This window comes from Oryzias latipes, chromosome 1 (genome assembly GCF_002234675.1).
Source record: "Oryzias latipes chromosome 1, ASM223467v1".
Classification (NCBI taxonomy): Eukaryota; Metazoa; Chordata; class Actinopteri; order Beloniformes; family Adrianichthyidae; genus Oryzias; species Oryzias latipes.
In genome coordinates, this window is record NC_019859.2 from 11,046,504 (window position 1) to 11,060,041 (window position 13,538).

At 39.3% G+C, this 13,538-nt stretch overlaps 1 protein-coding gene across 7 annotated transcripts in view; it reads left to right on the top strand.

Annotated features, from left to right (window-relative positions):
- Positions 1–13,538, top strand: part of LOC101157754 (RNA binding protein fox-1 homolog 2) — a 52,165-nt gene that overhangs the window by 35,854 nt on the left and 2,773 nt on the right. For 3 of the 7 annotated variants that reach the window (XM_023955893.1, XM_023955914.1, XM_023955912.1), the window contains 10 exons: positions 1,127–1,288; positions 1,607–1,660; positions 1,773–1,865; positions 5,792–5,879; positions 6,075–6,131; positions 6,701–6,781; positions 7,824–7,971; positions 8,539–8,584; positions 11,108–11,199; positions 11,652–11,724. In XM_023955893.1, coding sequence (XP_023811661.1) covers positions 1,127–1,288; positions 1,607–1,660; positions 1,773–1,865; positions 5,792–5,879; positions 6,075–6,131; positions 6,701–6,781; positions 7,824–7,971; positions 8,539–8,584; positions 11,108–11,199; positions 11,652–11,724 — 894 coding nt within the window. Of the gene's footprint in view, positions 1–1,126; positions 1,289–1,606; positions 1,661–1,772; positions 1,866–5,791; positions 5,880–6,074; positions 6,132–6,700; positions 6,782–7,823; positions 7,972–8,538; positions 8,585–8,975; positions 9,013–11,107; positions 11,200–11,651; positions 11,725–13,538 lie in introns of those variants that run through there. The other 4 variants (XM_023955900.1, XM_023955909.1, XR_002873415.1 and 1 more) reach the window with 4 other exon arrangements.

Consider the following 13,538-nt stretch of genomic DNA (forward strand, 5'->3'; position numbering starts at 1 on the left):
ATCCCTTGGCAAAAAGTACAGTATACTTGGTCTATACTAAAAGTGAGGCAGTATGTTTATATATTTTGTTGGAAGAAGTATTGAGTTAATATACTTTCTACACTACAAAGACATGGTTTATAGCAGGAGTCTGCAACATTTAACACTAAAGAGCTATTTGGTCCAGTTTCTTATTGACCAAAACCCAGAAAGAGCTGCAAAGTCCCACTTAACCTTTTAGAAAAATAAATTTTAATGACTTGTAGCAATAATCTATTCGTTCATAATATATGGCATTTAAATATTTACAATAATTCAGTGATTAAAGTGCCACAATTATCTATATGAAACAATTTCAGTTTCAATTTCTTTACCTTTGACAGCAGCACATCTTACTTCCTTTCAAAATAAAGTATATCCTATGATAAATATGATCTTCCCGCTGCAGCAGATTCAGCAGAAATTAATTGAATCAAAAAGGCAATCAAACATGGCATTTTCTATTGTGTGTCTTTGTTGTACTGTCATCCTTTTCCTATTTTTTAACTATCAAAAATAAGTATACGTCGGTGTAGAATCCAACTCTATTTTATTTTTGTATCTACATGTAAACAAAATGTTATACTTTAGGAACTCTGTTGTGCAGCAAAAGATAAGATTATGTGCTTAGCTTAATATTTATTCTAATTGTTAGCATTTTTTTTTAAGCCAAAGAAGGATCAAAGAGTCTCTCTGGAGCCTCAGGTCGCAGATCCCTGTGTTCTATAGTATCCCTGCTGTACTTGTACTCACGTATACTCCTTTTTGCAAAGCGATCTTAATACATTTAGCCGGAGTCCTAAACGGCAGTTTTCAAAAGAATCAGTCAACCCAATGCTGCTGTCCTTCACACTCCGAGTCATTTTTACCTTTGTGTTTGTGTAGATTACATAATCAATTAAGTTAATGTAATCTATTGCCTGCTGTTTACCTTAAAGATGCTTTGAATGCACTCAATTAAAACATGCATATGAATAATTATTAATCAAGGGAACATGCAGCTAATTCATCTATATTGGGCCTAATTACTACAGAACTATTTAAAGCTTTCAGATGGGTTTATATAATAATATAATTTTTTTTCCCTCTGCTTGTCCTCTGTCTACAGTCAGATGGGTCCTCTCAGATTGACGGCCAGTCTGGAGTCGGCTCGGGAGGAGGGGGCGGGGTCTCCGGGGACGATTCCGATGCCAAAGGGACCCCCAAACGCCTACATGTCTCCAACATCCCCTTCCGCTTCCGTGACCCTGACCTGCGGCAGATGTTTGGGGTACGGATGGATGGCAAAATACTTTTGAAATAATTGTTTTTTGTAAAAAAAAAAAAAAATCTTTTAAATGCGTGAAAAACAAGGATGTGGATTTAGTGTTTTGAACAAGCTCAGACTTTTAACTTTGGCCCTGTGCTCGGCTGTTTTGTAAGAGAATGATTCTGTGCTGAGAAAAGAGCGAGGAAGATGAAGGAGAACACCAGAGCTGGCCTGCCGCCAAGCCAATCATGCTCGAACAGCGCTGACTCCCTGTGGCGACCATGTGACTTAAATGACTGTTAACTCTCCTTATTTTTCTCATCTTTCCTGTCATTGCAGCAATTTGGCAAAATCCTTGACGTGGAGATCATTTTTAACGAGAGAGGCTCCAAGGTAGGGCAGAGGAGGGGGGAAAAAAACACTCCTATATCTCTTTTTTTGCCACCATTTCTTTTGCTTTCCGGAATATTCTTTCTCCATTTTTCTCTTGTGCTCTCTCCTGCAGGGCTTTGGTTTTGTGACATTCGAATCGAGCGCAGATGCGGAGAGAGCCAGAGAGAAGCTTCACGGCACCCTGGTGGAAGGGCGTAAAATTGAGGTAAGGCAACCCCCTCCAACTGGTGGCCATCTTCTCCTCTGCTCTCCCTCTAACGTCGCGTTTCAAATCTGCGCCTTTGGCTGTGAGAAGGTTGGACTCCCTGTGGCTTCACGACAGCATGGCACAGCAGAAGCCGCTCGCGCAGGCGTCTCCTCTGACGGCATTTCCTGCCGCTGTTGTTGTTGTTGATGATGTGGTGGGCTGTCCATTGCAACTCGATCGCATAAGCTGTGTGGTTTGCAAAGCTTGCTGGGAGGATTGGCTACACAACAGGCATGGCTGGGGGGAGAAGTCACAACACGGTTGCTGATGTTTCTGCTTCTGTCACAGCATGGAGGACCCCCCCCCCGCCCCTTTTCCTGCACCTTTTTCCATACCCACCATCTCTTTGTCCATTCCATTATGAGTGGCTATTTTTTTGCTTCATGTTTGTGGGACGGGGCGGTTCAAAGCCCCAGTTGTTCTCCTCTGGTGTCTGTGAGAGGCTTTTGGATGCTGCATGGTTGGAACCAAAGGTCAGGTCGCTGTAAAGTTTTCCACACTTTTACTGAACACTACGCCGCTTCCTCACAGTCAGTATGTTGCTTGTTGTGTCACACTGATGCATGATGGGAGCCAGGGTTTGAGATTGCTGCGTGTTGTCATTTATGATTCTTCAAACAAGCAGTTTGGATCATCAAAAAAAAGAAAAAAAAGAAAATTGAAAGAAGCATTCACCACTCTAAAACTTTTCACCAGATCTCATGGATTTGCTTTTATTTTTTCATTTCCCCGCATAATTTGGATTTCAGTTGCAAATGGCCTTGCCTCCACCATTGCTCCTGACTCAGGAGCTCCGTACACGCCAGACATGTGATGTGCGCTCGAGAACGCGCCAATGGAAGCACGTTTTTGAACACACCCATGGTGTTCACACTGGGCAAAAACGTAGGGAGGGGTTCATATTCCTTTTCTAGTATTTCTAGAGCGTGTCCGCCACCTACAGTTTGGTGCAAAATGTTGAAGCAATGCAGATCTCTCAAATCTTGCTCTAGGCGTTTTCTTTCACAGTTCTATACCAATATATGATAGACTTGATGGTATATTATTGCAGCTGGGCACAAACCACAGTCATTAATGTCTCCTCTGTGATCAATTTTTTAAACGGTTTCTAAACCAATTCAATCTGATTTAACTTTTAAAGAGTGTTTAATGGCAGCAAATTTTGTGCGTAGAGTCCGAATGGCACGTAGTGAGGCGTGAAGGCGAGAGTTTTGAGCGCAGAAGCCTGAAACGCAGGTTTACGTATTCACTTGAACGTGCGTTGCTGAGGCCAGTGTGAACATAGCTTTGAACAAAGTCACATTTTTTATTTTTTCCCTGCAGCTGCAGCTGTCCTGCATGCTCCTGAATGTCCTAAGCTAACTCTGTTTTCCTGTGGGTGTGCAGAAATTCAATTTAAGAAAAGAAAAAAAAAAGAAAACTGTACGGAGGGTGGAGAAAGAGAATATTGTCACAGATACCTCTCTTTTTGCTTTGTTTTATTTATTTTAAATAGATTTTCAATCGATTTTTCATCTCTTTTCACTCCCTTCACCGGGCCAGTCTGTGTGTTTGTCTCTCAGTTTGTGTCCATCTGTGCTCCTGCATCTTTGCTGTACATCCTTCCCACATTTCTCTGTCCAGTTTCCTCTCCTGGAACGTAATGGAATAAAGTTTCACTTCCGTTTATTCAATATTTGCTTATAAACATTGCGTTATCATAATAATAGTTAGGATTGTTCGTAGATTTGAATGTCTTTGTTTTAAGCAAAAGCGGTGTTTTAGAGGCTTGTTGTGTCGTGGCTCAAGTCTGTAGTCACTGTAGATGACTGTTGACATGTGACATCACTTCCTCTCTACCACAGGGTGGGGGTTGCTCCTCATTACCTCCTTTTGTTTGTTTTCCTTTTTCTCTTCTTTTCCTAGTTCATCGTTTTTTTGTTTTTGTTTTTTTATTACATATATTTTCTCTATTTCCCTGATGATTTTTGTATGTTGTTGTTGTTGTCAGTCTCCACGGTAACTGCTCGCGTGTCCTCACGCCGTTTCCCTGGCAACGGTAAGTTGTGTACACATGGCATCATCAATGAATGACCCCTCCCTCCCCCACCCATCCGTCCAAACGACATAAATTGCACCCAAATGAGGGACTCCCTTAGCCGGAGGAAGCCTGATTGACTTGATTGGTAGAACCTGATTGGCTAATCCCTTGGATTGATTCGGGAGGTGGTGAATGAAGCCGTTAAAGAGATTAGCCATTGACCGCATGGCATTAAAGTAAAGCCACTCGTGTAACTGAATGTACCGCATCTATCTGCAAGTGCAACAAATATGTCTGCCACCTCATTCCAATCACCTCTCTAACTGCATTCAGCATTTGATTCCAGAGCTGTATCCTGCATGGTTTACTCTCTTTCCAGTCATCTGTTTGACGCCATACGGTGCTCTGTCATCTCTCTGTGTCATGTGTCGGCCAATAGCTGCATTCTTGCACCTTAGTGGGACGGCATGCTGAAGCATGAGTGCTATGTTAGCTTTACTGGAGAGGGGATAATAGGTGTCTGTAAATCATGGCGTGCTGTGGTGCTTGATGATCTTTTTCTCTCTACTGTTGAGGTGCAGCTGCGCGACCTAATGTGCTAATTAGCGCTGCGTATGTGAATGGACAGTCTAAAGGGCTGTCAGTTCATAGATTTAAGCGTCCACTTATGAAGGAAAGTAAAAAAGTAGGATTTTTAGTAGCTTTTTTTTTGGACTTTTGAGGCTTCCTGTTTTTGATTGAGCTTTGGATTGTTCGTGTCTCTCAATGGTTGTGTACCGTAGGATGCTGTGACACTGATCTCAAAAGCTTGGCAGTGTTTCACACTCATGGTTTGATTTCTTTATTTGACGTTTTAAATGTTTTTGTTGTCAAAAATCTGTTTCTTTTTGAGGAATGACACTTGCACCCCCCATCCTCTGTCTCTCTCTCTCTCTGCCATCCAGCCTCTTTCTTCTCTGCGTTCATTCTCGCACCACTCATGGTTTCTCCTCTCTTGCTTGTGTACAGTCAGTTTCGGTGTAGGCGGACGCTCAGATGTATGTCGTATGTAACGTGAATGTTGTTCGAGGTACTTCACACGTAGATAGATCGTTCACTCTCAGCCTCTTTCTCTCTTTTCCACCTCATGTTTGTGTTTTTTTACGTCTTCATGTGGACTGGCACTCCCTTCTGCATCCCTCTGTCCCTCTTCTTCCTCCCCCTTCTTTTGTATGAACTTAATTGGGAGGACCCCCCCCCCCCCAGTCTTTTTTTTTTCTTCTTCTTTTGATTGGTCTCCTGCTGCATCTGGTGCTTGCTGACTGGCTACTTTTGCTCACTTCTGGTGATGTGATGCGCTCCTGATTCGTTGTATGTCTTTCGTTTTTTTTTGTGTGTGTGTTTAGAAACTAAGATGTTGTTTTTTTTTGCATTGTGTTCAAATGATGAATATGCTGCTAAATTCACCTTCTTTTCCCTACTTTCTTTCAGAAGCAATGTAATAGTCTTGGATTTCTTTAGGAATGCCTTTGCACTGAAAAATGTCATATTCTTCATTCTGCGTGCCGATGGTTGTATTGTCTGTGTGTAAAACTGCCTGACAACTCACCAGGATCCTTGTTTTATTATTATTATTTTTTCTTATCTTATCTTTCAAAAAAGGCGCATGCATCAGAACCATCGCTGCTCATCAGTAGAATTAACCCTTTTCATGAATAACCCTAGCAATAATGGAATGATATTTATAGATTTTTATTTAATTATTTATTTTTGCAAAAGAGCTTAAGAAATAAAAGGTTTTGTAACTGTTATTGAACCTTCACAGTTTTTTCATTTATTAAAAGATGTTAATGTTTGCCTCTGAAACTTTCTGTCTGGTGTCCAGGTCAATAACGCTACAGCCAGAGTGATGACAAACAAGAAGATAACCACACCGTACTCTAACGGAGAGGGCCTTGCAGCACTACCATATGGTAGGAAATTTGAATAACTACACATGCAATGGTTTTTATATTTATTTTTAATGCTATGGAAATAATATTTGTACTTAACTTATTATTAGAGCTCCATGTATGTATATATTAGTTAACTCTATATGTATTTCTATGTGGTCAAAATTTAGAAATTTGGAGAATCATCAAAGAAATTCTAACTTTTCCTAATTGCAGCTGGTTGGAAGTTAAGTCCTATGGTTGGAGCCATGTACAGTCCGGAGCTTTATACAGGTGAGGCAAGAAGAAGCTGGTATATTGTTGAAAAGTAAAACTGTTACAATACATTTAAGAATGAATAAAAATAACAAGTTATTGGTATTTTTTTTTTATGTACAGTAATTTTTGCAGTACAAGTTTTTTGTTATTGTTGCATAGTTTGTCCATGAAACATGGGATGTAGGATTTTTTTTTCTTCAAAAGACATGGCAGCAACCACTAGAGGGCACTGTATGTGTGCGAATCAGTATTTGCACTGACAGCAACACAGAGGAAGAAGAAGCGTCACTCAGTCTTACGCCAGGCTTGGCAGAATAATTCTAAATCGACACAAATTGACAATTTTTTTTTAATTTAGTGATTTGATATGACATAAAGAGTTTTATTGACTTGTCGAATGCTCTTTTTGCTACGGTTGTCCAAATAATTATTCAGATGCACTAGTGTACTAGATTCCTACTATGTTTCATGAAGCTAAATAAGCATCAATACGTTCTTATTTTTGGTAAATTTTCCCAATAAATAGTGCGACTTATACTACAGTGCAACTTATATATTTTCTTTTTTCTTTATGCATTTTTTAGCTGCTGTGACCGATAGTCCGGAGCAAAAAATACAGTATATTTCTTGGCAGCTTCAAAACCTTAGCCAAAGCCATCTGTCAGGTATCTAAATGACATGTCTAATAAATGTTGAATTAAAATGTTTATATTTTATTTACTTTGTTTTTTTATTTTGTAAAAAAGCACAAATGCTTATGGAAAAAACTGTTTGTAAAACTGTCCCGGTGATGGCTAATAAAAACACACTTCTGTTAAGCAGCACTAAAAGATCTATATCAAACACCAAAAACGGTTGTAAAAATCTGGATTATTTCATAAAAATAAGTTTCATGTGGGCTAAAAAAATGTAAGGCTAGTTGTTTTTATTTAAAAGAAAATAGTGGAAATAAAATTAGTTAACTATATATTTAAACACTATAAAATTTTTTTTAAAAAACATCGGAAATGTAGATCAAATGAAAAGTGGTAGCAAATTCCAGACTGTTTTGTAAAAACTGTAAGAAAAAGTGTGATGTTGGCTGGGGAAATGTGAGCCGAGCTGATAATTTAAAAGTGAACTGTTATAGCTAAAAGATTTATTTTTTAAAATTTCTGTTGTCATAACAAAATGCAAAATTATACAAAGTAGAGTAGCAAATTCGGAATGAATTCGTAAAAAGGTTCGTATAAATAAAAATAAAAAATTTCATCCAAGCTGTTGTTACAAAAGTGAACTGTGATAGAAAATAAACGCCTATTAGCCAGTAAATGTAAATCAAACAGCATTCAGTTGCAAATTTGGGATATTTTGAAAAATTGTATCCAAGCTGCTAATTTTTTTGTGTTTTTATTCAAACAATTTTTGTACACTTTAACAATTTATTTTTTGATGTGTAATGTACTTATTTATAAAAAAAGGTTTATTATAAATATAAACACAAAAACAAAACATATGTATTTTCCCTATGTTAGCATTTTGGACCTTTTATTTCTTTCTAATTTTTGTATCAGTAAGTAAGGGTTTAGATTATATTTTAGCTTTTTTTTTCCAACTATTTTACCTACAATAGGATTTTGAACGAAAACATTTTTTTATATATTGCGCAAATGTACATTTTGTTGGGAAGGTTTGTGTCAATTTGTTTTTTCTCGATGTTTCTGTTAGTACCGGGGTTTCCATATCCAGCAGCGGCAGCAGCTGCTGCCTCCACTGCTGCGACGTTTCGAGGCGCCCACCTGAGGGGCCGTGCCCGACCCGTCTACAGTGCCGTCAGGGCGGCCGTCCCCCAGCCCGCCATCCCTACATATCCAGGGTAAACCTTTAAAAAAACTAATCGGTAGAAAAAAACCAACGTAAAAGTGATATTGGTGATCAGAAGTAGCCAGATCTCTTCTTTAAAAGCATGATCCACCTGCTATCAAAATAGAATTGAACAATTGTGCATGTATTTTGTTTGGTTTTATATTCAGAATTGGACTTTGACAGATTAATAAGCAGAAATACCATTTCCTTGTACCTCTAAAATGTCAATAAGAGGAGGATGTAGCAAACTCTTACTGTAAAAAGTACTTCCTCTATACATGAAGTAGTAAAAGTTGGTACATATGTATACAAAGAGGTGGTATTTTGTCTTGCATGCTGCACGGTGTGCAATAATCTCACCCGTCTTTCTTCTCTCTCTGTCTTTCACAATCTGTTTGGCACCCCCCCCCCCCCCCCCCCCCCCGTTCCCCAATTGTCACCCGTGTCTGTTGTTTTCTGCACTGCCCACATGGTGGCGCAATCACCCCTTCCTCTTTTCTTTCTTTTGACATCCCTCCACCGCTCCTGTGTACTTTTTTCTGTCCTTTCCCCCTTTTGTGGTCTGTCTCCCTCTTAGCGTGATGGCGTATCAGGAGGGTTTTTACGGTGCCGCTGACCTCTATGTAAGTATGCCTGAGTCTCCTCCGGTGCCTCACCTGTCCCCCCCCCCCCACCTTTACCTGTGGGCTTTCAACTGTGAACGCAGCACGGATCAAACCCATAGAGGCGTGAACTGTTAGGCATTTTGATTCACAACTTTTCCACATTTCAATTTTTCACAAGAAACCAATTATTACCTTAAATGCAACCATTTCCATGTTAGAGGGTCTAAAAAAAATAGATCCCACGCCTGTGTTTGTTGCGCACTCATAAATCATTAACTATTGAACTCTTCTAGGGTTTGTTTCTGTGCATTTGTGAGCAAGTTTCTGCCAATGTGATCATGAGTGCCTGTGTGCAACGCGTGCGCGTGTGTGACCAGGTTGACAATAGCTGTTTCTGTTCTCTCTGTAGACTAGTGTTTCAGGACATTAGTGGCAGATTGGCCCAGGTAGGGTTTACACACTCTGTGTGAGAGCCAGTGTGCATTCTCCTCGTCTCCAATGACTGCGTGCTGCTAGACATTATTGACCATCTGAGATTGAAATGCCTTCTCTGTCTTTTTCTACTAACTCACTGGATTCTGACAGGGGTGGAGTTACGGAAGGGGGAGAAAAGAAAAAGTTGAAACCTTTTTGAAACTCACATCTTAAAGGACAGCCTTTTTTTGACAGTAAAATTAAACAGCAGGTGTTTAAATTTAAGGGCGAAGCCGATTAGATTCAACGCAAAATTTAAAGTTTTTAAATTTAACTATGATTGAGATATATGCACCTTTTTTACCAACAGGCTGTGCTTAACTTTTGTGCATATATATATATATATATATATATATATATATAAAGTAGTTCTAAATTAAAAATAAAATATTTTTTCTTATATATATATTTATATGTATATCTATTGATGTATGTATATTTTAATGGATATTTTGACAAGTCCACATAAATAGGGAAAAAGAAGCCGTTTCTGCAGTGTTAACTGTCTAATATATATCTATATCTATATAGATATGTATATATTAACCTCTTTCTAGAAGAGGGTCGTAAATCAGATTACATTTGATTATCCGCTGCCCTGAATTTTATAATTAATAATAAATGTTATTTATCTGGTGCCATACAATAACTTAAAGCCATACATAAATCTGTATAAAATTCATTAAAACATTCTAATAATATTAACAGAACCTGTAAGCTGAGCAGCACATTCTCTATTTTTGTTTGTTTTCTTCTTGGGTAGATTTGCCATACTAATAGATAAAGATAAATATTTTTTTTAATCCAAAAAAATAATATTTTAGCCGCCTAAATTAAGTGGCTCAAATCACAATCGGAAGATAAATGTCATTAGGATCAGGTTAAGGACGTGTTTCTAGCTTGAGAGGATATTTGCCTCGGATAGGAAGACGGATGCCGTCTGCTGCAGCTTGGTAGAACCCTGGATGTGCTGAATGACGGGAAAAAGCATCCACTCTGCAGTTTATTCAGACCCCTTCCAGGAATCTCCCTATCTGTTTCACCTGTGGCATGCTAACTGAATCAGTGTCAGCATGCGGATGTACTTACAAGGCTGACAAGCCCCCACTTTCCTCTGCCCTCCCCAAATATTTCACATTCTTTGTCTCACTTTTTTTTTTCTCTTTCTTCCTCCACCATCATTTTCTCCTCTGCTCTTTAAAGCAGTCGATCTGGTCAGCATCTTTTTTTTTTTTTTCCTATTTTCTCATCCTTATATGTGACTCTCTCTTCCCCGTAGATCTTTCCATTCTCCTCTCTTTTCTCCCCCTCCAGCCTCCCCCCCATGTTAGCAGCCACAGTGTGGTTCTGACTGCAGGGACTTGATCGTGACTGATTCTGTAGGGTAGAATGCAGTGGTGTGTGTTTGCTCTTTTCTTTTCCTCCAGGGTTTTTTTGTTCTGAGTTGGGGAAAGCATGCTGTGTCTTTCAGTGATTGGTTCTTGGCCACACGAGTGTGCATTTTTGCCTTTTTATTTTTATCCAGATGGCTGTTTTTGCCCTACCTTTTAGCTGATTTGCATATATATGTGTGTGAGCTGTTCACCCCAAACATAAATAATGACACAATCATCTCACCACACCTTCCTTTTTCTCTAACTGTGCGTTTTTGGAAGGGAATGGAGGTCCAGGTACAGTTATGGCGATGGAGTCTCTCTTCCTCTCCAGCTAACTCACACTGGGAAAGATGAAGCACTCGAGTGCTGCCAACAATAAAAGGCATCATGCACAATTAAGGCTATTTTTTGCTGAGTTAGTCATGGAGTAAGAGAGCCACACAGAGCCTGAGCTACATCCTCGTGAATGCTGTACTGCACCAGATTAGCCAGTTTTGCTGACTGTCTGCTTGTTAATCTTTTGCTCCTTTCAGCAGTTTTTTTTCCCCCTCTCACAATGTAACCCTTTAGAATCACCGTAGTCTTCTGTTCTGCAAAGGAAAAGTGACGAGCAAGGTTTTCATCTTCCTTTCCCTCCCCTTTTTTTCTTTTCATTTTTTTCCTCTTCCTCCTCTTCCTCACCTCCTCGTAGGGCGGCTATGCAACGTATCGTTACGCCCAGCCAGCTGCTGTAGCAACTCCTGCAGCCGCTGCCGCCGCCGCAGCTGCAGCATACAGTGACAGGTGAGTCGACCAGGTTTAGCCTATTCAGGCTCCTCTAGTCCATTTCACCCATTGACCATAGATGAGACATAGACAGAGTGTGACATCATCCATAGAAAATGGCTTACTTCCTGCTCCAACCAAAGGAAGGCATTTCAGATGCCTTTTTTTTTTAGGGGGGGGGGTATGTAGGCCGCCATGTTGGAGCAAGATGTCATCCAAGTCAGTCTGAGTCAACATTTCTATGACAACCACTTTTGGCAATCAGTAATGAGCTTATTGGAAGACCACACCCCTTCCAATGACAGAGTACTGGAAGAAGTCGATGAAATTCTGGCTTTTTTGGGTCCTTCCTGTTTGGACTGTGGGAGGGGGGGGGGGGTCACTCAGTCCATTTCATCAGATAAAGCGGTTAGAAATAAAAAAAAAGAAGTGATTTTATGATTCTGAACCTCATCTGATGTCTCTGACAGCTATGGACGAGTTTACACAGCAGACCCCTACCATGCTGCTCTCGCGCCAGCTGCCTATGGAGTTGGAGCCATGGTAAGACTGTCTCACGCAAGCACCACCTTTTAGTTTAGAGGTGCATCTGTGATTAGACAGCTGCTACTATTATGGTTAAAAAAAAAAGAGAAAGAAATAGAAAAAACAGCTGCCTGTTTTTCTTTTTACACACAGATGAAAGACGATGTTAAAGACCCACTCCAATGAAAATCATGTTTTAACATGTTGTTGTGGAATTTTTCAGATGATGGAGAACACACATTATGAAAACTAACTCAAAATTGCATTTGCATAAGTTTTTTTTATTCAAATTGTTGTGAATTAGGGATAGAGGGATAAAGAATGTATGTTGGGCAAGTCCCAAGCTCCCTGCTTCGCTCTGTTCTGATGCATCCAGTTGTAGACAAACAGATTCTTGTATGTCTTTGTTTTCCACTTTACAATGAATCAAAAGATGATCATTAGTTTGTTTTAATTTTTCAGAATAGAAGAAAAAAACTGCAGTTTTGAAAGAATGCTCTGCTGACTAAAGATTATTTCTCTCCATCTCATCCTCTTTTTTTCCCTTAATTTCTACGAAGAGGCTGCTGCTTGGATGGTAGTCTGCTGACACTTTTAGACCGAGATAGTCATTCATTTACATTTTCATTTTTAATTCCTGGCATTAATGCAGAATTGACGTTGAATGAAGACAAAAGAGGTTCCTTTTTAGAGAGCCTTGAAGGTTCTTTGCCTTGATTAAAGTGAAGTCTTAAGCTCTGTAGTTACCACTTAACCTCTGAACCCTTTATTTTTTGCGTGTTTACACTGCCGTTTCTATTGCTCCTCTCAGCATCGTTGTTTCAGGATCTGCAGCAGAAGACTGCAGCAGGTCGAGTGGAGTTTTAAAATGTTGCAGTGTTGTGTCAGCAGAACAGTTGACATGCCAAATTACTAATGCATGAATGCAGCCTGACTGCTGCCCTAAATGAAGGTCATGTCCTTACATAAAAAAATAGAAATATAAAAAACTTATCTAAGGATTTTCTTTTAATTATTATTCCAGAGGTGCATCTGAGAGATGTATGTTTCAGGCTTAATGTGAACCTTCTATGAGGCTGATTTGACTCACAAACGTGTTGGTGACTCTAAACAGACAGCAGTCATGATCCACCACATGAGACGCCTGGAGCTGCAGAGAGTTCTGATCTTGACTCAAAGCCAGTCGATTCTAGCAGTAGACCCTGCTAGCTGCATTTCCACTACACATATGTGCAAAACGTTAACGAAATTCTAGAAATGTCGACAATTTTGTAATGACGCTGTTTTCATCAAATCGAGGCCTGCACAATAAATCACAAATTTATCGCTAAAGTGATTTCAAGCTGTGCAATATCCATATAGCAAAAGTTGGCGAAAAAATCCTGATAAATGGTAAACCTTAAATGTGTTAAAACAATCTTATGGTAGCTTGACGTATTTAACAACTCAAAAAATGTCCTTTTATGCATTTGGCCAATCAGATGGAGCCCTTCTCGTTGTTGACCAATTGGATGGAGCTTTTAAGTTAGATGTTCGCCTCCTATGTAGACGAGGGTCATTTGGAGTATAATTTAAGGTATTTTTACTCTTATGCAAATTAAAATGTTGCAGTGAAATGGAAATGTTTTTGGTTGTTTTGGTTTTTGTTCATGAATATTCATATTTTTGAATAAACTGCACTTTTTCACAAGTGGACATGTTAGTTACTCAGGCCATGTCTAGAATGGAATAGAGCAGATTAATTTTTTTTTTACAGATTTTAAAAATGTAGCACATCTTTATTGCTATTCCCCTTTTTGTACTGCAAAGGATCCACGTCCGACACATTTATT